The sequence below is a fragment of the Sceloporus occidentalis genome, unplaced genomic scaffold, assembly GCF_023333645.1.
Source record: "Sceloporus occidentalis isolate IW3139 unplaced genomic scaffold, rSceOcc1.0.p SCAF_2, whole genome shotgun sequence".
NCBI lineage: Eukaryota > Metazoa > Chordata > Lepidosauria > Squamata > Phrynosomatidae > Sceloporus > Sceloporus occidentalis.
Genome location: NW_028316982.1, coordinates 253,330,580 through 253,353,704, shown reverse-complemented (window position 1 = coordinate 253,353,704; position 23,125 = coordinate 253,330,580). Strand labels below are relative to the sequence as shown.

Here is a 23,125-nt window from a genome sequence, read left to right as displayed (position 1 = left end):
GAGCATAAGGGCAGATTGTTTGAGCATGACCACATCTTTCCAATAGAGGAATAAGTGAATAAAAATTGCATACATAATGAGATTCCTGTTTGGAGTGGGCAATACAGGAAGAAAACCCATGTTCATTATATAAGAAGTATAAGCTTTCATAAGTCACAGATGTATTAATTTTATTAATTCTATTAGGTTTTGTTTGCATAATTCAAAGTTTGGGTCTTCTTATACAGGCTGATATTTTTGTACTTAATTAATATGCTTTTCATTTAACATATAGCAAAAGTGGGAAATCTGTGACCGTCCATGTGTTGTACTAAAACTCCTATCTATCCTATAGGTTATACTGGCTGAAGCTGATGGGATTTGAAGTCTTAACATCTCCGGAGCCACCAAAAAATAACATACTCAATGGCAGGGATGATTTAAATGATGGCTCTTAACGAATGCCAAATAACTAACTTGTTTTTTAATAGGCTTCTTTTATCCATTTTATCTCACCCTTACCAGGTGCTTACATATCAGGGATTTTATGATGAAAATCTTGAATGGGTTGGATTAGAAAACATCCAGATTGTGGCTTCTATGTCTGCTGGAGGAACTTTAGGAAAGCATAAACTCACTTCCAGGTTCACCTCTATTGTCCGTCTTTGTGCAATTGAGTAAGTATCTTCTTGATCGTTCTTATTCCTATACTTTTATACTTTTTCTCAGCCTTAGGCATCAAGGTAGTTTATAAAAGTTAAAATAGGCACAGCTAAAATACACATTTGTTATGCAAATACTGTTTGTTTACAGTACAGAATAAAAAATCAAGGGAATAATCTTACAAATGTTGATATTCTTAAAGTAAGTGCTGGAGCAATCCTTGAGATGAAAATCTACATATAAGCCAAACTTTGTTTCAGTTTTACTCTGTTCAACTCAGATAGTGCTGCTTATTTGTGTAAGTAAATGTTACAAATTTTAAATGACTAAAAGAATAACTGATTTTTAAAAATACTTCCATCTTCTAGCTATCCAGAGAGAGATCAACTGCAGACAATTTACAGTGCATACTTAGAACCTGTTCTGCACAAGAACCTAAAGAATCATCCTGCTTGGGGAGCCTTAGCAAAAATACACCAGTTGGCAGGATCTATGGTTCAAGTATATGAACAGGTATACATGATTTAATTTGGGTTCATATGATCTAAGACACTGCTACTCAAAGTGGTGTTCCATGGACCAGTGTCAGTCCCAAGCCATTGGCTGCTGTTTCTTGGAATTTCAAAGAAAGAAAGAAGCAAATGAAGCCAATGAACACAAATATGGTGCCAATCCCTGGCATGCTGGAAAAAGAAACATTTCCGGTCTCCAACATGAAATAGCATAATTAGCACTGATCTAAGATACAGTGTTGTTACTGCAGCATTTATGTTTCCCATCCCTGTGTTGCATTCCTCATTACTGATGACTGTTCTGTTTGAGTGATAGTAGGAAATGGGCTTCTGATCTTGCAAGTACATAGAAACTAAGACGTTGGTTCTTTTTCTTTTAATTTTTTTTGGGGGGAAAAGAATGGACACAACTATTGTATAAAAGTATTCATGAAGAGGAGAAGGCAAATAGAAATACAGTCTTCTCCTACTGTTAACTTCACTAGCTACTGTGAAGCCAAATGTTCTGAACATAGGGGTTCTATTATACTATCATAGATGAATTTTTCTAATCCCCTTTTAAAGCCATGCCTATCAGGGGACATCATCATTCCTTATAGCAGAAAATTACCCCAGTTCTGTTATGCAATGTTTAAGAATGTACTTTTGTTTTTCTTGAATCTATTGTCAATCAAGACCATTAGAAAGCCTCATTGTTGTCAATTACTCTTCTGCACTGATCTGAGAAAACATGTTTTTCTGATGCTCTACTCAAACTATAAGCAGAGTAGTATAGCATAGTTCAGAAAATCTGTCAGCATGTTTGGAAAGGAGAACTTCTCACTGCGGGAGTGAGGTAGCAGGGTTTGGGAAGTAAGGTTCGGAGTGATGCAGTCTTACTTTTCAGGCTTGCCCTACAGTGTCTTCTTCCACTTATTTCAAATTAAACATGCAGGGCTAAAACGCATGGGCCAAATAAAGTGGTTTCCATCTGATTTGAAGGCGGGTCATTTAAATGACACATACCTCCAAAGCGGGTGGAAACCAGATTGAAATTGCACTTCCGGACTAAAAACTGGAGCAAAAAGTAACCAGGATATTCTGACTTAGCATGGAAAATGTGCACCTTCAACCTTGCTTATAAACACCCTGACATGAGAGTGGTTCTGAAGGAGCTATCCATCCTAACTCTCACCCTAAAGCTGCATATAAACACACCGTTGCAGGTGTGCATTTAAAAAGGACAGAGCTGGCGTACCTAAGTGGTTGGGGCGGCAATGCAAAAAAATAAAAATAAAAAATGAAAGTGTGACACCTCCAATGGATGTTATCACAATATACACAGATCAGATAGTCCAAGAGGGGACATGGGGTGAAAGGGGCATGCAGGGAGGCTCTCAATGATTGTGCTTTGCCAGTGTTTTACTGGGCATACAAATGCTCTGACATTTTGTGGTTGGGCTGTGCGCATTTGGGTCGCCTTGGGAGTAACCGGTGTGGACAGTGGGTTTTTGAGCTGCTTTGGGAAAATACGTATTGCAGATGCCTTTTCCTCCTGTCTGTTCCACTCACAGAGGCTTATCTTGTTTACTTGTGAGGAGTTGTGCACTTTGTCTTTTTGTATTGAAATGCAGAGGTTTAGTAATTGAGATCATATTATAGGAGGTCATATTTATTCCTGGGCAGATATGCAGTACTGTACTTTATTCTTGTTTCATATCAGTACTCTTAGATAGGTAAGAACCAATTTTCCCTGCCCACTTTTTATTTGGTCATGCCAAAGATGGATATGATCCCTGAGACTATTCCAAGATTGAATAACTTTCCTTAACTTTTCTGTAATATTTAGTTCTGTGTAAACATACAAAGCATTACTTCATGTGTAAGTTTTCACACTTTCGTCTTGTAGAAAAATTCAACAATACAGTTGTCTCTTTGTAGCCATGGGGATTCCATTCTGCACCTCTCCCCCCATGGATAGCAAAATCCACAGAACCTCAAGTACCATTGCTTCTAATGGCAGTGCAACAGCATTGGCGCAGGCACATGTACATGCCACCATTGGAACAGAGTGGGACTGTCTGTGAATGCTCTAGTCTGCAGATGGCAAGCCAGCAGAAGAAGAGAACCAATTGTATATTGTTGAAATGAAAAGCTTGATTAAAAATGTAGTACATGTTGACATTATCTATATTTCCAGATTCGTGCCAAGTTCACAGTTGATGACCACAGTCACTACCTCTTTACGCCCTGCATTCTTACTCAGTGGGTTCTAGGCTTGTTCAGATATGATTTAACGGGAGGTGAGTAACACTGGCTTATTCTGCATGTCAGATCATCTCGGTATTCCTTCCTGCTCACCCTGCTACTACAAATTCCTGTTACTGAGCTGCTTCTACAGACTCTGTAGCCAGTTCTGTAGTAGTAATCAAAGTGGTGGTTTGTGGGCTAGTGCTGATCCTCAAGCCATTTGCTGCTGGTTTGTCGCAAATTCCAGGAAACTGCAAACCTGGTAATACAGTGGAACCTCACCTTACACGGGGATCCGTTCCAGACCACCCCCCCTACGTAAGGCAAATTCCACCTACGTTTGAGTCCCATTCAAGTGAATGAGGCTTGTGTGCGTGGTGGTGTGGCGGCATGGCCTTACGCCATGGGCGCACGCCCCCTTCATCTGAATGGGACGCAACACCCCGCGTGCTCCCATGCGGCTTTACCATGTAGGCTTAAATCTGCATATAGCGCGCCCACGTATAACGTGGACGCACTGTAATAGGCTACAGATATGGTACTGGTCCCTGGTACATTGTGAGGAAGGGGAGAGTGCTGACCTGTAACATCAAACTTGAGAAGTCGCTCTAAGAAGCTTTTAGGATTAGGAAGAACAATCAATGGATGGCACGTGACGCCATTTCACCAGGCACAGGGTGAGGGAGGAGGCAGAAGAGGCACGCATGCGCCTCTGGCTCCTTCTCCTGAGCGCCCTTTTTGGGCTTCCCGCTGTCTCTCCGAGACAGCAGGAGGCCCAAAAAAGGCAGGGAGGAGGCGAAACGGGCACGCGCATGCCTCTTCCGCCTCCTCCCTTGCCCCGTGCCTGGCAAAATGGCGTCGGGTGCCACCCGTGGCACGCGTGCCGTAGGTTCGCCATCACGGTATTAGGACAGCCATGTGATAAGAGCTGTCAGTGGACAGTATTACCTCAGAACATGGTGAAATTTCCTTCACTGGAAGCATTATATCATCATCATCATCATCATCATCATCATCTATTTATTTATAGAGTGCTGTAAAGTTTGCACTGCGCTTTACATTGCACAGCGGCAATGGTCTGCAGACGTAAGATAGTCTCTTAAAATTTTATAATACTTATTAGTCTTTTAAAATTTTATAATGATTTCATGCATTTATAATTATTTTATTTTATTTTACTTTCCCCTCTTTGTCTTTTTAATATAATTTTATAAGTGAAATTTTAATTATTAACTATTGTATGTGATTGCTGTTTGTTGATGTTTGATCAGTTGATCGTAATAAAATAAAATGAAATGAAATTTGCTTTACATAGTAAGGGTCAAATAAAATAAGAAAAAAAAGAATAAAACTTTAAAAAAGATCAATAGCCATCTGATTAGGATGCTTACTTGTTGAATCCTGCACTAGCAATGGATTGGATTAGCTGATCCTTGATCTACTCCTTGATTCTAAATGGGACCTGAAGAAAAATGTATAAGAGATGCTAAAAACATTTTTCATTTTAAGAAGCTACAGTGCCTTGTTTTTTTCCAAAGCCCCTGTGTAGATTGGCCAGAGCTGCTGCCCCTTCCTCTGTTCTTTTATAATTAGAATGTATTTGAAAACTCCATTTTCATTCTTTATTTTTCTTGTCTCTGCTGCCTCTTGATGGTTGCCTGCTGGTATGTAGCTTTTTTATTTTAATTTTGTTTATGTATGTTGTTGTGTGCCTTCAAGTCATTTCTGACTTAGGACAAACCTAAAGCAAACCTATCACAGGATTTTCTTGGTAATGTTTGTTCAGAGAGAGTTTACTTTCCAGTTCCTCTGAGACTGAAAGAGTGCGACTTGCCCAAAGTCACTCAGTGGTCACTCCTAGGCTGCATCAATAAGAGTATAGTGTCTAGACTGAGGGAAGTATTAGCACCACTCTATTCTGCTTTAATCAGACCTCACATGGAGTACTGTGTCCAGTTCTGTTCACCACAATCCAAGATATAGACAAACTGGAACATGTCCAGAGGAGGGTGACCAAAATGGTGAAAGGTCTGGAAACTATGCCCTTTGAGGAGCAACTTAGGCTGTAGGTATATTTCTTCCAACTCTATGATTCTAGCAGGTTTCTATAGTTCAGTGGGGGTATGAACCCTGAACTAGTGTCCTTGACCAACAGTCAGACTACTTTACTATGCTATCTCTTGTCAGTGTATAGAAATACGAATTTCTATGTTTGAACACTATAATATATAATGGCATTTTATCAATATATACTTCATAGGGGCTTCAACACACACGGTAGATACTGTATTAGAAATTGTTGCATATGAGGCACGTCGTCTCTTCCGTGACAAAATTGTTGGAACCAAAGAACTTCATGTATTTGACAATATTTTAATGAAAGTCTTTCAAGGAGATTGGGGATCTGATATTTTGGACAATATGGCAGGTAAGATAAAATTGAATCATCTAGATTTGGCAGTTGCTGTAGAAACAGTGATGATTCATCTTACTTTCACTGCATTTTCACAGATAGTTTTTATGTAACATGGGGAGCTCGTCATGAACTGGGAACTGTTATGGCTCCAGGACAAACACTGCCACCCCATGGAAGGCCACTTGGTAAACTTAACACAGCAGACTTGAAAGATGTTATCAGAAAGGTATGTTGAAACACTGGGAGCAGTCTCAGAAACACAGATGTATTTCTAGTATAAATTGATTTCATAGATAATTCTTTACTAGGCTGAAACTGTCCTATGCAGATTTACTTAGGACTTTGTCTGACAGTGGGTTTTGCTTCTGTGTAAATTTCCATAGGATCAGATTGGAAAAGTCCTTTAACTGTTTCTCATAGATGGTAATGAGATTGATTAACATATATAGAGTCTTCCCTCTGGCTTCGTGGGAGTTGGGGGGGAGGGCTTCACGGGGGTTAGGGGTGGAGGACCCTTGCGAATATGAAAAAATCACGAATAATGGGTGGGGATTAGCATGCGCATGTGTGCACGCATTTCCCACCCAAAGCCACAAGCAGCTCTAGCAAGCTGTTTATAATAATAATAATAATAATAATAATAATAATAATAATAAAATTTATTTGTATCCCGCCCCTCTGAGAACAAACGGGGCGGCTAATAAAGTTAAAAATACAGAACATATAAAATTCCTGATACCCTCCCCTCCTTAAAAAAGTATTAAATCCAATGCAGAATTTTGAAAATAATAATAATAATAATAATAATTTAAAAAAACCATACAAGTTAAAAACTGACCAGAAGATCAACAACATCACATCAGCAAAACAATCAATGGGAGCAGCAGTATCTTATTCCCAGACGTTTTTCTGAGGCCGGGTTCTCTATTCTGGGAAGGCCTGCCAGAAGAGATCCATCTTAACAGCCCTTTTAAAGCTGTCTAAGGATGTAAGCAGACGGATCTCATCTGGCAGGCCATTCCATAATCTGGGGGCGACGATGGAAAATGCCCTCTGGGAGGTAGTTGAAAGCCTAGATTTTTGTGGCTGAAGTAGGCTCCTCCCAGAGGAGCGGAGTGTGTGGGGAGGATTGTAGGGGAGAAGGTGATCCCGGAGATAGTTTAGACCCAAGCCATTTAGGGCTTTAAAGGTGATAACCAACACCTTGTACTGGGTCCGGAAGCTAATGGGCAGCCAGTGGAGGGACTTTAGAACCAGGGTAATATGTTCCCTCCTGGATGTTCTAGAAATTACTCTGGCTGCCATATTCTGTACTAGTTGCAGTTTCCAGACCAAGCACGAGGGTAGCCCCATGTAGAGCGCATTACAGAAGTCTGGACGTGAGGTTACCAGCACGTGCACAACAGTCTCAAGATCCCTTACTTCCAGAAAAGGGCGCTATTTGAGGTGCTGGAAGGGCATGATAGCGTGCACTGGCTGCTTCTTCCTTCCCTCCCAAGGCTTGAGAGAAGTCAGGGGGACCTTTCTCAGACCTTGGGAGGGAAGGAAGGAGGGTGCATTTTAGCTAGAGAAGTTTAAGAATTAAATTATTTCCTATTACTGTATTTTGTTGCTATTTACATTTCTTTACTTATCCCTTCATCTTTTAGGGTATTATTCACTATGGTCGAGATAACCATGATATCGAAATTTTGCTTTTCCCAGAAGTCCTTGATTATGTATCTAGAGTTGACAGAGTACTGAGTTTTCCTGGAGGGTCCCTTCTGTTAGCAGGACATAGTGGAGTGGGCCGTCGGACTGTTACATCTTTAGTTAGCCACATGCATGGAGCAATTCTAATAACACCCAAGATTTCCAGAGGCTATGAAATGAAACAGTTCAAAAATGATCTGAAACATGTAAGTTATAGTATATAAATGGTTTTTACTATTTAAGGTGTTTCCCAAGATTCCAGAACGTGCTATCTAATCCATAGCTCTAAGGATTTTAACAATATCATGTATTTTGTTTATAAACACCAGACTGAGATGCATCAAGTTATTTACATTTTTTTAAAAAATATTCTCAGTGATTTTTCATTTATTAAATACAATGCTGCTGATTTGAGACATTAAACATGGTAAATAAAGCAAAACTGCACTAATTTTTTTTTTTTTTGAAAGTTCAGGATTAGTTTAGGATCAAAATTCCAAGTGATTTCCAGATCAGTACAAAGAATTATATCATTGTATATAGGCATACATGTATGTGTACTTTGGGGGAATCCAGTTTAAACGAATCATTTTTAAACCTTTTGCTGTCATTGAGAGATACAACTACTATAGTTAACACTTGAGCCTGAAATGAGTTGCTATTTCCATCTAAAATAGATAATTTAAATCAACTGATGAATGGTAAGTCACCTTTTAAGTAAATGCCATTGATTCAGTGGGTCTTTTCTAGTTTGGATTGGCAATCGGATTCAGGCCAAAATGTTTAATTTCAGCTGAATGTTAATTCTGTAGTTGTACTCATAACAGGAAAAAAGTAATCTTAGAATCATGGTAAGCCCTGCCTCGAAAACACAGTTATAAGGCTTATTTAACACTGAAAATATTGTAGGCTATACAGACTTTCAAAGCGCTTGCCCTCTAAAACACTCTTATCCTGCTCTCAATGTCTATATGCCTGAATTCTTGTATGCATCTAGTCAAGTTTCTATTAGAGATCTATCCTCCTAGAACCACTTGCTGTAACTCCCAGTTGCACAGTGTGTGATCTCTATATTTGTGTGTAAACTCTGTATATTGTATATGGTTGAAGCCTATGAGTGTTGTCCTGTGCATTTAAAGTCACTGTACAAATGTAAAAGATTACTAAGCATTCATGGCATGGCAAGACAAGAGAGTACAGTTTTCTATGTATAGTTCTTCTTCCTCATTAGTGGCCTTGAGATTCATGGTTCATTATTTGTGAGATCAAGGTCTTCACTCATCCCCCCGAGACCCTTTCTCTGCCCGGTTGTTCCCTGGGCTGCCCAGGGAGCAACTGGGGAGGAAAAGGGAAGAGGAGCCTCCTCCCCCTAAAACCCGAATTTGGGATTTTTAACTTTTGACATAGTTCATTAATGAAGTTTCAGTTTCTTTGATACACCCAGCTGAAGTTTAAACCTTTCCGTAAATATGTATATTTCACTATAGGGAGCTATTACTTAAATCAGTGTTGAAGAATATGCATTTATATGCTGTAGTATGAAACTAAACGAAAAGTACTTTCCATTTCCAGGTAATGCAGCTTGCAGGAATTGAAGCACAACATGTTGTATTGTTGCTTGAGGACTATCAATTTGTCCAGCCCACATTTCTTGAGATGGTTAACAGCTTGCTCTCTTCAGGTGATATGAATTTAATACCTAAATAGCACACAGTAAGGTCATTATTGTTTAATACAGATTTAGATTTGTTAGCCGCCTTGAGTCCCTGTATTGGGAGGAAGGCAGGATATGAATAAATATAAACATGATAATAATAATAATGGCAAGGAAAGGCTTTATACTTGTAGCATCTTCATTTTTTTTAACCAGAATGCCAAAATTGTCCAACCAGAAACTGGTGCAAGAGATATACACTCAGAATAAAATAAAAATAAAAATCTGAGCTTAGATGTTTGCTTTGAGTACCAAAACTGAACAGAGGTCATGGTCTCATATATCATTATATCAGTCATATCAGAGATACGTTGCAGTTATTGAACTGTTGAAGTCAACAGTTTTTGCTGTTGTTTAATAGGCTGCTCAGATTATTCATACATCTGCCAGTTGACCTTTATTTTAGTAGTTAATCTATTGCTATATGAAGATATAATGAATTTTAAAAATTTGGATTCAGATGATTTTGGAATCCAGAAACAAAGTCACAGTTAATGGCCTTGTTCACAAATGTTATTAAATTATGTTTCACTGTTCTACAGTTTATTTTTTAGAAAACATGTGTCAACTGTGATACATTGAAAAGGGTATGGAAACGTCTGGTCCCTTTTTTATTTTTTTTAACTTAATGAAGTAATTTCTTCTACTTTTGAACATAACAGAAGGAGATAGAAAAAGGAGGGTCACTGGCTTTCCCTTTATCCGTTTTTGAGGTTGAAAGGAAAGAAAGAATAAATAGAATGTTTTCAGATGCAAAATAGTTCTAAAACATTTATTGAGTCCTCCCCAAAACAGAATTTTAATGTTATTGTAATAACTACTGTATACTTTAACTCAGCATATATAAAATAAAAAAGTGTTCCTGAAATAGGTGAGGTTCCTGGATTGTACACAACAGAAGAATTAGAGCCACTCCTGTCCCCACTAAAAGATCAAGCATCACAAGATGGATTTACTGGACCTGTTTTCAACTATTTTACTCACAGTAAGTAAATCTGACTATATATGCATGCCTTATCACCTTGAGAGTAAGATCCAGACAAACTGCAGAAATAATCCCATTTGAGTCCGCTTTAACTGTCCTGGCTCAGTGCTAGGGAATCCTGGGAACTGTAGTTTATTGTGGCATCAGAACTCTCTGACAGAGAAGGCTAAATGTCTCACAAAACTAATGTTTCCAGAATTTCTTAGCATTGACCCAGGGCATTTAAAGCAGTCTCAGATTGTATTATTTCTGTAGTGTGTTTTGGACCTAAATATGAGAAAGAAGATCATAATATATTTCATAGGCTCAGTCTACTTTATCAGATGACTTCTGCCTTTGGACAGGCACAAGGGAAAATAACACATAACTGTGGATTTCCCCCTCTGCACGACAGCAAAATGATTCGTCATAGTAGTATCAATAGCTGTATTCTTAAGAGGTCAAGTAAACTGAGGAAAATACTTACTTCACTTGATATTAATGTATTTATTTTATATTATTTTTTTATAAATTTGACATTGGCTAAGATTCGGATTCCGTGGATGATTTTCTTTGCATTCATGGATTTTTGGAAAGCCCTGTAATCTGGGTGACCAGGCGTTGTCCTTTTCCAGGGCATGTCCTACATTTCACTCTTATGCCCAGGAAAAATTTCAAAATGTCCTCCATTTTGAGTATGACTAAGAAGCAGGAACTTACATTTATATTGGTATTTCTAGCTTTTATTTTGTAACGTCCTATAGTTTTCTTGAATGTTCTACATTTTGTGGTGCTTTGTCCTCCTCTTCCTGTTAGGATATCTGGCCACCCTGTCTGTAATAGTACTCTATGAGACAGGAGGCACTGCCAGTTGAAAGAAGCATCAGACATAGTCAACATGTGAATATGTAGAATATTCTTTCCTTTGCATACATAATCTCCTATTGATACTATCTGTTGTCTTTTTATTACTACCTATTTGTCTTTATAGCCATTATATCAAAGGATTCCATTTTTATTGGTATACAATTTAAAATGTTGTATGGGATGGGAACACAAAATTTACACTTTGTAATATTAACTGTTGTAAAACTTTTAGGAATCCAGCAGAATCTTCATGTTGTGTTGATTATGGATTCTACTAACATGAATTTCACAATAAATTGTGAAAGCAATCCCGCACTTCATAAGAAATGTCAGGTGCTTTGGATGGAAAGTTGGTCTGAAAGCAGTATGAAAAAGGTAAGTACAATACAAAAATAAAGAGTCACTCAGTTTATTTAATACTCTCCAGTAATTATATGTATTTAAGGTAATTGTATGATTTGCTTCATGTTCTAAAACATAAGCTAAAATGTAGCAGTTATTGGGGATCCCAAAATATTCTGGGAGTTATGAGCTCTACTCTCTGTCTTCATCTTTGCCTTATCGAGTGCCATATTGGCAGCAGAACCTCTCATGGAGTTATTTTAGAGATGAGCTTTTTTTTACCAAGTGCAGTGATGGACTGTTTGTCACAATCTCTTGTAAGGGATATCCTTCCATCATCTCCTGTTGCCATCACTACAGACACATTCCTTAGAGGATGGGGTGCCTGTTGTAAAAATCTTCAAATCCATGTTAGGTGGACATGACATGAGTACTTTCTTCACATCATCATTCTTAGAAATTCTAACAATTTCTACAAAGCTCTGTGGTCCTTTGAACCATTGTTCAACACACTTTTAAATTGCTGCAGACAACACCACAGCAAGCTTTTAACTGGATAAACAAGGCAGCTTGATATCTAAAACAATGTTCTACTACACTTTACATATTTGGGGATGGTAGATCAAATGTGACATTCTTGCTCAGGTTTTCATCTCATTAGCTAGGAAATTACTTCGGTAGATGCTTTCCACGAAGGGGTTCTACCTGTTTCCACTTTCCTTCAAATAACTAGATAATGGGTCTGTCAATCATATGCCTTTTTCTCATGTGTGGCAACAGCAAATGTGACAAGTACTGCAGCAGGGCAGGTGTAGGAACATATGCAACAGGAGGCACATTTCTGGTTGAGTAAAGTGACCCTCTTCTCTGTATATTCCTTCCTTTTTCCTGCTAACCAGAGTGATAATGAAAATCAGAGAAGCCAGGGCAGATTGCATCATGGTAGCTTCTTGATGGCTTTGCCACCTGTGGTTTAACCATGCTTCTGTTGTTGTTGCACCACCACTACCTTCAGCTTTCTCTACGGGCTTATCTTCTAACTGAAGTCTCAGGGAAGATCAGGCACCCAGGCCAGTAATCTTTTCACTTGACTATGTTATACAACATATCCTTCCTTAAAAGATTACAAGCTGTGTTCAAGGTTTTGAGGAAACTTTCTACTCTTCTTTCCTGCTCTGTGAGACAAGTCCTTGAATTTTATGTTGATAGGATACCAGAATTAGGCAGGTCAACAACCTTGTCACAGCCTTTCTATCCCACCACTGCCTAGATATCATGTCAAGGACTGAGGTATGTTTTGGTTGTGGTGTTCTCTCGTCTGTTCTGCCCTGACATGGAACTCTCCACTACTGAGTTGTCTTGCTATTCTCTGGATTGCATAGAGAAGCAGTCCACAAAGCTGGTTATTCCCCAACAAATGTTGCAAGAGTCACAAAGCCCAAAATTCTTTTCAGTCAATAATGGTTGACTCCTGCACTTTCACCTCAGTTTTTTAATTCCTTGCAAGCCAATAAGATGTGTTTTTTCAACACTTCATCATATACAAGTTAAAAATAATGGGAAACTTTAGAGTACTCATCTATGAATTCACACAACTGTCCCTCCTTCCCTGCTTGTCTGCTTTCACTTGTGGACAAGGAACTGAAATGTCATCTGGGGTGTGCCTAGGCATACATGCTGAGGGAGTGTGATCAAGGTTACTGCTGGGGAAAGTGTATGAATTCACAGATGATCTCTTGAAAAGCCACAATTGGAGAGCCACAATTACAAGTAAGTAATCTGTCCTGTCTTTCTAAGGTTTAAAATTCTGTAACTTCAAGAGATAAAGCACAATTACAAAACATTTTCTCTTACTCTGGTTGTTCGAGTCTATCTTCTTAGACTGTGTGTCAATTCGCCGAGCTAGTAATAGTATGATCAGCCACTATTCAGGGCTAAATCCATTGTTCTGTCAGTCACAATGGAATTAATGTCTACTCTTGTGTGTGATCCAAAAATTAGCTTCAGAGGGGTTCATGGCCCTCTGTAACAGATTTTGGAATAAGGAGATGGGATTGCTTCCTTCCCTTCCTTTTGCTGGCTTGACTGTTCCACTAGCATAATCTTGCTACTGGATCTAATTCTAGTGTTAAGGTTAAAACAGATGGCACCGAGGCAGTGATATTTACATTGAGCCCTCGTTTTTTGCTGGGGTTTGGTTTCAAGACATCTCAGGGATACCAGAAATCCATGGATGTTCAAGTTCCATTAAATACAGTGGGTAGTAAAATGGTGTCTCTGATATAAAAAGTTTGTTTTTGGAATATATATATAGCTATTTTCAAGTTATGGATGCCTGAATCAGTGGATAAATACAATGTGAATACAAAGAGCTGATTGTACTTGTTAAATTTCTGGTTTCAATGAAAATTCCCAGTGACATAGTTTGTTCTTTTTCTAAAATTTACATTTCAGATACCCGAAATGTTATTTATTGAATTAGTTGAAAAAAAAGGTAAAACACCAAAGGAATACAAAAAGAAGAATTCAGGTAAAATTTTCTATAATTCTGACATGAAACTCTCCACTGCTGAGATACTGATATACTACTGAGATGCAGATACAGAATTATTTTTTTTTTTTAAAGCTAAATCGGTGGTGGGACAGGGAACACTAAACCCTGGAGTGTATGTGTAGTGGTTTGGCATGTACAGTACAGATTGGGTTTTGTGTGCTGATGCATGGTGAGAAGATAGTCAGAAGTAACACAGAGTATATAAACAGGTTGGGATTTTTAGGCTGTTGATCATTTTCTACAAATCTTGCTCTTTTTAATGGAAAAAGAAAACAAAAGGACCTGTACAGTTTGCCATAAACCACAGATGAATAAAACAAAGCTAAATAATCTTAAAATATATTCATATTTAAATTATAATCCATTATACAAAACTTTACAATTCCCTTATTGCCCAATTCAATTTTTAATTGTAATTTGTTCCAACTATGTTCTGAATTAAGAAAAATAGCAGAAACCTCTTACTACATTTTCATCTACAAACAACTCATGGTGACATTGTTAATCCAAAGTCTTGGCACATCACAGCTGGAATTGTTCCACTTACTGCAGGAAGAGAACAAGCTAGAGGGTAGGGTATTCAGATATACAGTTTATTGCATAAATGAAGTAATTACATATTCACATCTAACTAGCAATTATGTAGTTATCAACATGAAGGTGATAGGAGGTGGGGGAAAAAAGAAGTGAATGGAGCACACAGAATATGGGAAGAAAGAGCAGAGTAAATTAGGGAGATGTCACATCAACAATCTTGAAGCTTGATAGATATATATATAGAGAGGCTAATCAAATTCATTAACAAGATCAAGATGCAACTAACATATTGGCCTGAGAAGTTGCAGGTTGTCATTTGAGAAGCAGAAGAGTAACAGAAGACTCAGGGCCTGGATATACCGGCACATTGTGCTGACCTGGGCCCAAACTAGGGTTGAGCGGGGGCTGAGCATGTACATGCTCAGAAACCGTATTGTTTCTAAACTGTTTCTTCTTAAGCCATCAAAACAATGACAAAACAATCAATAAAGTCCTTAGAAGCAAAAGAGCAACAATAAAAGTATTTTAAATATTGAAATCATAATGAACTACTAAAATTATTTATTTAAAGAGGTCTGTGGCAATATATCTTCTGTTTCATGTTACGTATTATGTGATCCTGTTACAATTATTTAAAATCTAAATATTTGTGCAAATATTCTTGCTACTGTTTATTACTACTCTTTTTTCCCTTTTAAAAGCATTTGAAACATTAATTTTTATGTGTTCTGGGTATCTGTTTGTGGTTAACAAAATGAAAGTGTAGTGGCAAAAATAAAAAAGTGAAGTTCTGTTACTTGGCAAGTTGCATATTCTCTTATAAGCAGGCAAATGAACCAATTTTAAGGAAGAATTGCTGAAGGGATTGATTCTTGAAGACTACCTCTCTTGGAAATTGTTTAATGGACGCTAATAAGTTACAGAGTGCTCATGAATCTTTTTACCATAGGTTATTTAGTACAGTACGCCCGTGGCATATGTGGGCGCACTATACACAGCTTCTAGCTTACGTGGAAGCCATGTGCCAATTAAAGTAATGGTGCGTGCACCACAAGCTTCCCCGAGCCGTGATCACGCACCCACAATGTTTTTAATAGGGCGTGAGCATACGCAAATTTCTCCTTACGTGGGGGGATCTGGAACGTAAGGGGAGGGCCCACTGTACTTCATGTATAGCAGTTTTCCCTCCTCTAGAGCTCTAGAAAAACAATGTACATTGAGAAATTTGATTCCATTAAGAAACAACAAGAATATTTATGTATTCCTGAGGTTCATGTGGATATCCACTGGATCCATTGTGGATCTATGTGGATCTACTGCCTTGCCATGCTCTTAGAACACAGCCAGGGTTTCAATTCTGGTATTTTGCCCTTTGAGACTAGTCCTTTGCTGCAGTGAAATGGACTTTGAGCCAAAGTGCTGAGGGAATATTCAAATGGTAGAGGATTTATCCCTTGGAAACAATTTGATAGCTAAATTTATTTAGCAAAACATCAACTGTGGATCAAAAATTAAAATAGACTGATAATCCCTGGTGCTGGAAGCATCAGAAAAATAAAAGTGTTTTTTATCACATGAAAAAGGGAAAAAAGTGAATTGTGCAGTGGTGCAGGTCCTGAGTAAGACCTCTCCCACTACTTGTGATTTTAATGTATACAGCATGATCTTTGTTTTTAATAATATTCACATATTCTCAGCCCATGCAACAATTCTTATTTTTAATATTTTATTTAGGTGATTCTGAATTCTTAAAGTCATTTTTGATGATCCATGATTCATGTAAAGGTTATGGAGCTACACCCAGAAGGTACATGACTTTCCTACATATGTATCGTGCTATCCATAACAGCAAAAGGACAGAATTGATAAAAAGGCAAAGTCATTTGCAAGTATGTAAGATTCTTTTGATATTGATTGTCCCCATTGTTGTGCCTTTTGTATATGCTGAAAATGTAAAGGGATATACTTCGTCATTATTTGAACTTCTTATCCTAGTATTTCCCCTTATAATTATCGCCATATCTCAGAAGAATGTCAGATTAATTGAACATCCTAGTAACCTGTTGGTGTTTTGATTGTTAATTTTACCGTGACCCTTAAATTGATTAAATTGATTAAGTCAAAAGATGAACACCTTGTTTGGAACTCTTATCAGTATTTGGAATATTTCTTCTTCGTGGTCTCTGTGCCTCACACATTAGGGTTTTGTGCCTGCACAGAGACTCCATTTGAAAAGTTCAAATCTGAGCAGATTGGCATGTAGCCCTGTCCACTCTCATGTTTCAGTTAATTTATTTTAAAATGTAATCAGGGTTTCTAGAATTTTTTCTACTAATTGTTTTGACTGTATTTTATTTTAACTCAAATTATGAGTGGCTGTGGTCCCGTATTGGGAGAAAGGTGGGATATAAATAAAATAAAACAACATCTCTATCTGATCTGTTTTTTAAATGCTCTTTGCTGATAGCCTTCAGGAAATGTTGCATGGGAATTTAATTAATTTTCCCCTTATTTTTTCCCGAAATAACATCCTTCCAACCGCCGTTTGTTAATTGTAGGCTGGAGTGGCTAAACTGAATGAAGCAAAAGCTCTTGTTGATGAATTAAACAGGAAAGCTGAAGAACAAAGTATTCTGCTCAAAATGAAACAAGATGAAGCTGATGCTGCTCTTCAAGAAATCACTGTTTCCATGCAGGTATTTCTACCTTAATACTCTAAAGCCACCTGATCCCATCTTATCTTGGAAGCTAAGCAGAGTTAGCCTTGGTTTGTACTTAGAGAGGAGACTACCAAAGAATACCAGGTACTGTAGGCTCTGTTTCAGGGGAAGGAACTTGCAAAATCACCTATGAGCATTCTTTGTACCAGAAAACCTTATGAAAATCATGGTGTTGCCACATGTTGCCACAGGTGATTAGAAGGCCCATAGATACACACATGCAGATATTGTGTGTTAGCACAAAATATTGCAAAACCAATAGAGGAATCTAGTCCACTTAAAAGCATCTTAACAAAAAGGGCTCAAAAAGGTTAAAAGCAAGAAATAAACAGATAGAGAAGGAAAAGAAAACGATTAGTCTAGAAAAGTGGAACAATGTGGGGTTGTGATGATGAAAGCATGAAACAGAAATAAAGGACTACAGAAGCTATCCACCCTTGTTATACAACTTCACAGATCTGCCTTCATCTTGAAAATTCATTTTAAAGGCTACATGTCCTAATATCGTAAACAATGATGATTTTCATTAACAAAAAACATGCATGATGTTGTTCCCTTGAACAATATCTTCTTTCCTGTAGAATGCAAGTGAACAAAAATCAGAAATGGAAAAAATAAAACAGAAAATAGCGCAAGAAGTTGTAAAAATTGAAGAGAGAAAAGCAATAATAGAGGATGAACTAAGGGAAGTTCAGGTAATCTAAGTAGAAAATTATTAATTTTTCTTGTCTTTACATCTTGCTTTATAAAAAGTAGAGGACATATTATAGCTTAATGTAGAGGATTTTTTCTTATTTTTTAATTATGTATTTTATTTCTTTATTTATTCAAGAAAAACCATTGTGGATTTTAAGTGTACTAGTACAGAATCTTCAAATGCTCATATTATCAGCTTCTTAATAACTTCTCTTGTGTGTTACCTGTTTCCAGTTGTGCTTTGAGATTATGAAGACTGTGTAAAATTCTAGTTACTGTAAAGGGTAAAATGACAGCTTTGTTAAAACTAAACAACTTAGATATTTTTATTACATTTCTTTTTTTAGCCATTGGTAAATGAAGCTAAATTAGCAGTTGGAAATATCAAACCAGAATCTCTGTCAGAAATCCGCTCCCTGCGTATGCCCCCTGATATAATTAGAGACATACTGGAAGGAGTCTTACGGCTTATGGGTATTTTTGATACATCGTGGGTGAGCATGAAGAGGTATTACACATTTTATTTAGTTTTCCTTAGAAACAGCATACCTGTATTATCTCTCTTCAAAGTATTATGTATTTCATTCCAAATAGCAAAGATCGACCCTGGTATTAACTATAGGTGAGAGCCAGCATAATGTAGTAGTTAGAGTGTTGGAGTAGGCTTCTGGGAGACCAGGGTCTGAATCACCACTGAGCCATGAAAATCTCCTGAAGGCACATAAAAACAACAACAAATGACTGCCAAGTATTTTATGCAAAAAGTTTGTAATGTAAGCACTATTCTATTTAACAATCAAAAGGTATATTACCTATTCCTGTTTTTGAATTCTGTTTTCTAGTTTCCTTGCCAAACGAGGTGTTAGAGATGACATAGCAACTTTTGATGCTCGAAATATTCCAAAAGCAATTCGGGAGAGTGTAGAAGAACTTTTAGCTAAAAATAAATCATCTTTTGATCCAAAGGTAAATGTGTGCAACAGATATTTATTAAATGAATTAAAGATTATTCATTACAAAGAGTTTCTCTATTTTACTAATTTTACTTATTATTTTACTATTTTATTAACACAAAATGATTTGTTCCTATAAATATGTAGATGAGTGGTAGGAAAGAAGTGAATAATTTATGTGGATATTGTAAAGCTGTAATGCTGCTACATTAAATTATTTATGCTTTTGGTTTTAAGAAAGTATATAATTTCCATTGCTCCTAGATAGCTTGTTCCATATGTATTTAGAGGTAATGCTAAATATGGACAACTGAACATGGGGCCCTTCCCCCAGTCTTCAGAAAGGGCCCACAGACAAAACATCCCCTAGCCAGCATAGTCCAGCTTTGTTCTCATCAACTGCTGTGGCTGGTCCTTTCAGTCACCATTAAAATATTGAATTGTGCTGCCATTATCCCTTTTGCTCTTGTGCTAGCCAGAAATACCAAATTTTGCTCTTTCTTCCTTCTCAGCAACACTGCTTGCTGCTGGTAGTGATAGCATGCTGTTGTTAAAATATTTTTTTATTCCTAACTCACATGAAAAGATGGGAGATATGTAGGAGGAGAAGCTGAGTGAGTGATCTTTTTCCTACTTTGATATTCTCCCATATATTTCAGTGTGGGCTGGTAGCTTCTAAGGCTGTGTGTGTATGCACATGTTTCATGAGCAGAGAAAATACATACAATTTTATTCACACCTGTTTATGCATTATCCCTTTCAGTCTTACTAGGAGCATTTCTTGGTGAGGAATTCCATGGTAAAAAAATGTTGCTGTTCATCTTTCCTGCTTTCATGCCACTACAGTTCCCAGCATTCCATGGCATTGAGCCAAGGAAGTTAAAGTGGTGTTAAACTGGATTATTTCTGCAGTGCGAATACAGCCTGTGGAATGGTTTCTTGTCTTATTTCTCTTCTCTTTCTGTGGCTATCTATAGAATGCAGTTTCTGCACAAGCCAACCCCTTGGATGTGTAAATAGGGACTAAATAGATATAAAACATCCTGTAAGAAATCAGAATAAATACAGCCTGCTCTATTTCTGTTAGCATTCCATGGCTGTTAAAGTAGAGCAGCAGAATTAGGAAAATAAACAAAGTAATACAAATAGGTGGGAATGTAGATAAAAGGGGGAGTGAAATTTTATGGCACCTTAAGAACAGCATGTTGTAGTGGTATGTACATTGGATTAGGACTCTGGAAGACCTCTGTTCTTACCTCTGCTCAGCCATGGAAGCCCACTATGTCCTTGGGCAAGTCAGACTCCCTTGGCTTTAGAAGAAGACAGTGGCAAACCTTATTTGAATAATTTTTGCCAAAATAAAAATAAAAAACCCCTAGGAAAAGAGTCACCATAAGTTGAAGTCAACTTGAAAGTACATAGCAACAGCATAAAGCTGCCTAATTTATTATGGAATAAGTTTTTATAGGCAGAGGCCTTCTTAATAGGGGCCTCCCAAACTACATTAGGGCAGAAGCTAGAATTAACGCAGTATAAATAATGAGGTTACCTTTAACACATTACTTTTTTAGTTAGGAAGGACATAGTGATGATCTATTCAATATTGTTTAATGTTTATATATTACACTAGGCCCTTGTCACTAGTGGATAATGAGAAATCTGTGCCTCTTATTGCAGGCCTTTGGAGGTAATTTTGGAGAATTTGGGGTATTTTTTCTAGTTTTAGCCATGAAGTAGGATTGAATTAGAAATTATTTATGAATTAATAATTTTAAAACCAATTTTAAAAGCAATGTAATGAATCAGTAACAATAATTAAGAAGCGGGGATAAACATTTTATTCAGGCTTTAGAAACTATACTCTCAGCCCATGCTACTCAGAGTGGTGATCCCTTGGCTAGTGTTGGTTCCTGTACCTGACCTCTGAGGCTGATGGTCCCTGGCTAGTTTTCAGGAAAGAAAGAAAAGAACAATTGTAATCACTGAACACATTGGAAAAAAATAATTTCTGGTCCCCTACATCAGATAACATGAGAAGGACTGCTCTAAGCTCTCATCAGTTCTAATCAATTCTCTGGCATTACTATCTGCCCTATACAACATTCAGATGTGTTATTTGTGGAAGTACATTTTATCTGTTAAAACTGATATCCTTTTAAAATGTTTCAGAATGCTAAAAGAGCCAGTACTGCAGCTGCACCCTTAGCAGCATGGGTTAAAGCAAATGTTCAATATTCCTATGTGCTGGAGAGAATTCAGCCTCTGGAAACTGAGCAGGCAGCCCTAGAAGCGTGAGTACCACATACTATTCTTTACATGTGTTTTGAATTCCATGATGGCTATGAGATACCAAATAAGAAAAATGGAAACATGAATTGGAATAACCTCATGGAGAAGAGTTGGTTCAGATCTGAAGAATAAATATAGCACGCCTTTAAACATGTTTGAATACAACATGTTGTCGCTTTAGTATTGAAATATTTTATGGTTTCTAAAGTGCACCAATGGATTTTTGCTCTAGGAAAATGTTTCTTTACCTAACTTGTATTTCTTACAAGGAGCAATATGATTATTCTTTAATCTAAAGCTGCAGTTACACGCATATTAAAAATAAATTTAAATGTGGGGCATTTTATAATAAATTTGCATGGACTTATAATTCTGGTGACTTTAACATCCCACTCGAGGCCAGTTTAACAGGTGCGGCTCGGGAGTTCATGGATTCCATGACAGGCATGGGCCTATCCCAATTGGTTTCTGGGCCAACGCATTGTGCAGGTCATACCCTCGATGCAGTCTTTAGTATGGAGCAGGACTATCCGTGTGCAGAGGTAACTAGTACCACTGCACTGTCGTGGACGGATCATTTCCTGGTCAAGCCTGAACTAAGAGCCACAGTTTGCCCCGTCGGGCGTGGAGGACCCAGTAGAATGGTTCGCCCTCGAAAGTTAATGGAACCAATTGGATTGCAAAAAGCCTTAGAGGGTTCCTTGGTTGGTAATGCTGGTGATTCTGTTGAAGCTTTGGTTAATACCTGGAACACCGATACCGCCAAGGCTATCGGCACAGTTGCTCCCAAGCGTCCTTTCCAACCTGCTCCTAATTGTAAATCATGGTATACGGAAGATCTGAGGAAAATGAAGTGGGTTGGACAACGACTAGAGCGCGACTGGCGTGACACTCGACTCTTATCTGACAGAACTCGTCATAGGAAATTCCTCCGTTCCTATAGAGAGGCGATACAGGCAGCGCAGAGATCTTTCTCCTCTGCACGTATTGTGTCTGCGGAGTCCCGTCCAGCAGAGCTGTTTAGGGTGGTAAGGGAACTGACACAGAACCCTTTGCTCAACCCGACAACGGCCTGCTCTGATGCTTTTAACAACTACTTCGCAGATAAAATCTCTCAGATAAGAGCCGACCTGGATGCCGGGATTGTAGCAGAATCGACTGTTGAGGTGTCCAGTGAACCCGTTGTTGAGGTTAAACTGGATCGGTTTGAGTTTGTGAGTACCAATAACGTGGACAAGATCCTTGGAAATGTGAAGAAGACGACATGTCCCCTCGATCTCTGCCCAACATGGCTGGCTGTCCGGGGGGGGGGGGGGTGATGCCTTGAGGGCATTTCTTAGAGATGTCATCAATGCATCCCTTAGGGAAGGTAGTGTTCCAACTTGCCTAAAGGAGGCGGTTGTTAGACCGCTTCTGAAAAAAACTTCCCTGGACCCCCTGGATATGAAGAACTACAGGCCTGTATCCCATCTGCCATTTTTGAGCAAGGTGATCAAGAGGGCTGTCGCTCTTCAACTCCAAGCCATCTTGGATGAAACTGATTATCTAGACCCATTTCAGACCGGCTTCAGGACAGGATTTGGGGTGGAGACTGCCATGGTTGCTCTGGCTGACAATCTTCGTCTAGGCATTGACAGAGGAAGCGTGACCCTGTTGGGGCTTCTAGACCTCTCAGCGGCCTTTGACACAATAGATCATGACATCCTCTTGGAACGCCTGAGAGAGTTAGGAATCGGTGGCACTGCACTCCAGTGGTTCCGGTCCTTCCTCTCAGGTAGATTCCAGAGGGTGATGCTCGGGGAGAGTCTCTCCTTAAAAACGGAGCTTAAATGTGGCGTCCCTCAAGGTGCCATACTCCCCGATGCTATTCAACATTTATATGAAGCCGCTGGGAGAAATAATTCGCAGACATGGGGCAGGGTGTTATCAGTACGCTGATGACACCCAAATATATTTCTCCATGTCCCGATCAGCAGCTATGACAACAGATGGCATTTC

The 23,125-nt window shown here is 38.3% G+C and overlaps 1 protein-coding gene across 3 annotated transcripts in view; it reads left to right on the top strand.

Moving 5' to 3' along the window:
• Positions 1–23,125, top strand: part of LOC149320001 (cytoplasmic dynein 2 heavy chain 1-like) — a 261,670-nt gene that overhangs the window by 75,558 nt on the left and 162,987 nt on the right. For all 3 annotated transcript variants that reach the window (XM_089512748.1, XM_089512747.1, XM_089512749.1), the window contains exons 44-59: positions 505–656; positions 1,011–1,155; positions 3,334–3,436; positions 5,644–5,811; positions 5,895–6,025; positions 7,449–7,697; positions 9,064–9,172; positions 10,077–10,190; positions 11,269–11,411; positions 13,833–13,908; positions 16,204–16,358; positions 17,028–17,165; positions 17,771–17,884; positions 18,233–18,393; positions 18,728–18,851; positions 21,008–21,129. In XM_089512748.1, coding sequence (XP_089368874.1) covers positions 505–656; positions 1,011–1,155; positions 3,334–3,436; positions 5,644–5,811; positions 5,895–6,025; positions 7,449–7,697; positions 9,064–9,172; positions 10,077–10,190; positions 11,269–11,411; positions 13,833–13,908; positions 16,204–16,358; positions 17,028–17,165; positions 17,771–17,884; positions 18,233–18,393; positions 18,728–18,851; positions 21,008–21,129 — 2,204 coding nt within the window. The remainder of the gene's footprint in view (positions 1–504; positions 657–1,010; positions 1,156–3,333; positions 3,437–5,643; positions 5,812–5,894; positions 6,026–7,448; positions 7,698–9,063; positions 9,173–10,076; positions 10,191–11,268; positions 11,412–13,832; positions 13,909–16,203; positions 16,359–17,027; positions 17,166–17,770; positions 17,885–18,232; positions 18,394–18,727; positions 18,852–21,007; positions 21,130–23,125) is intronic.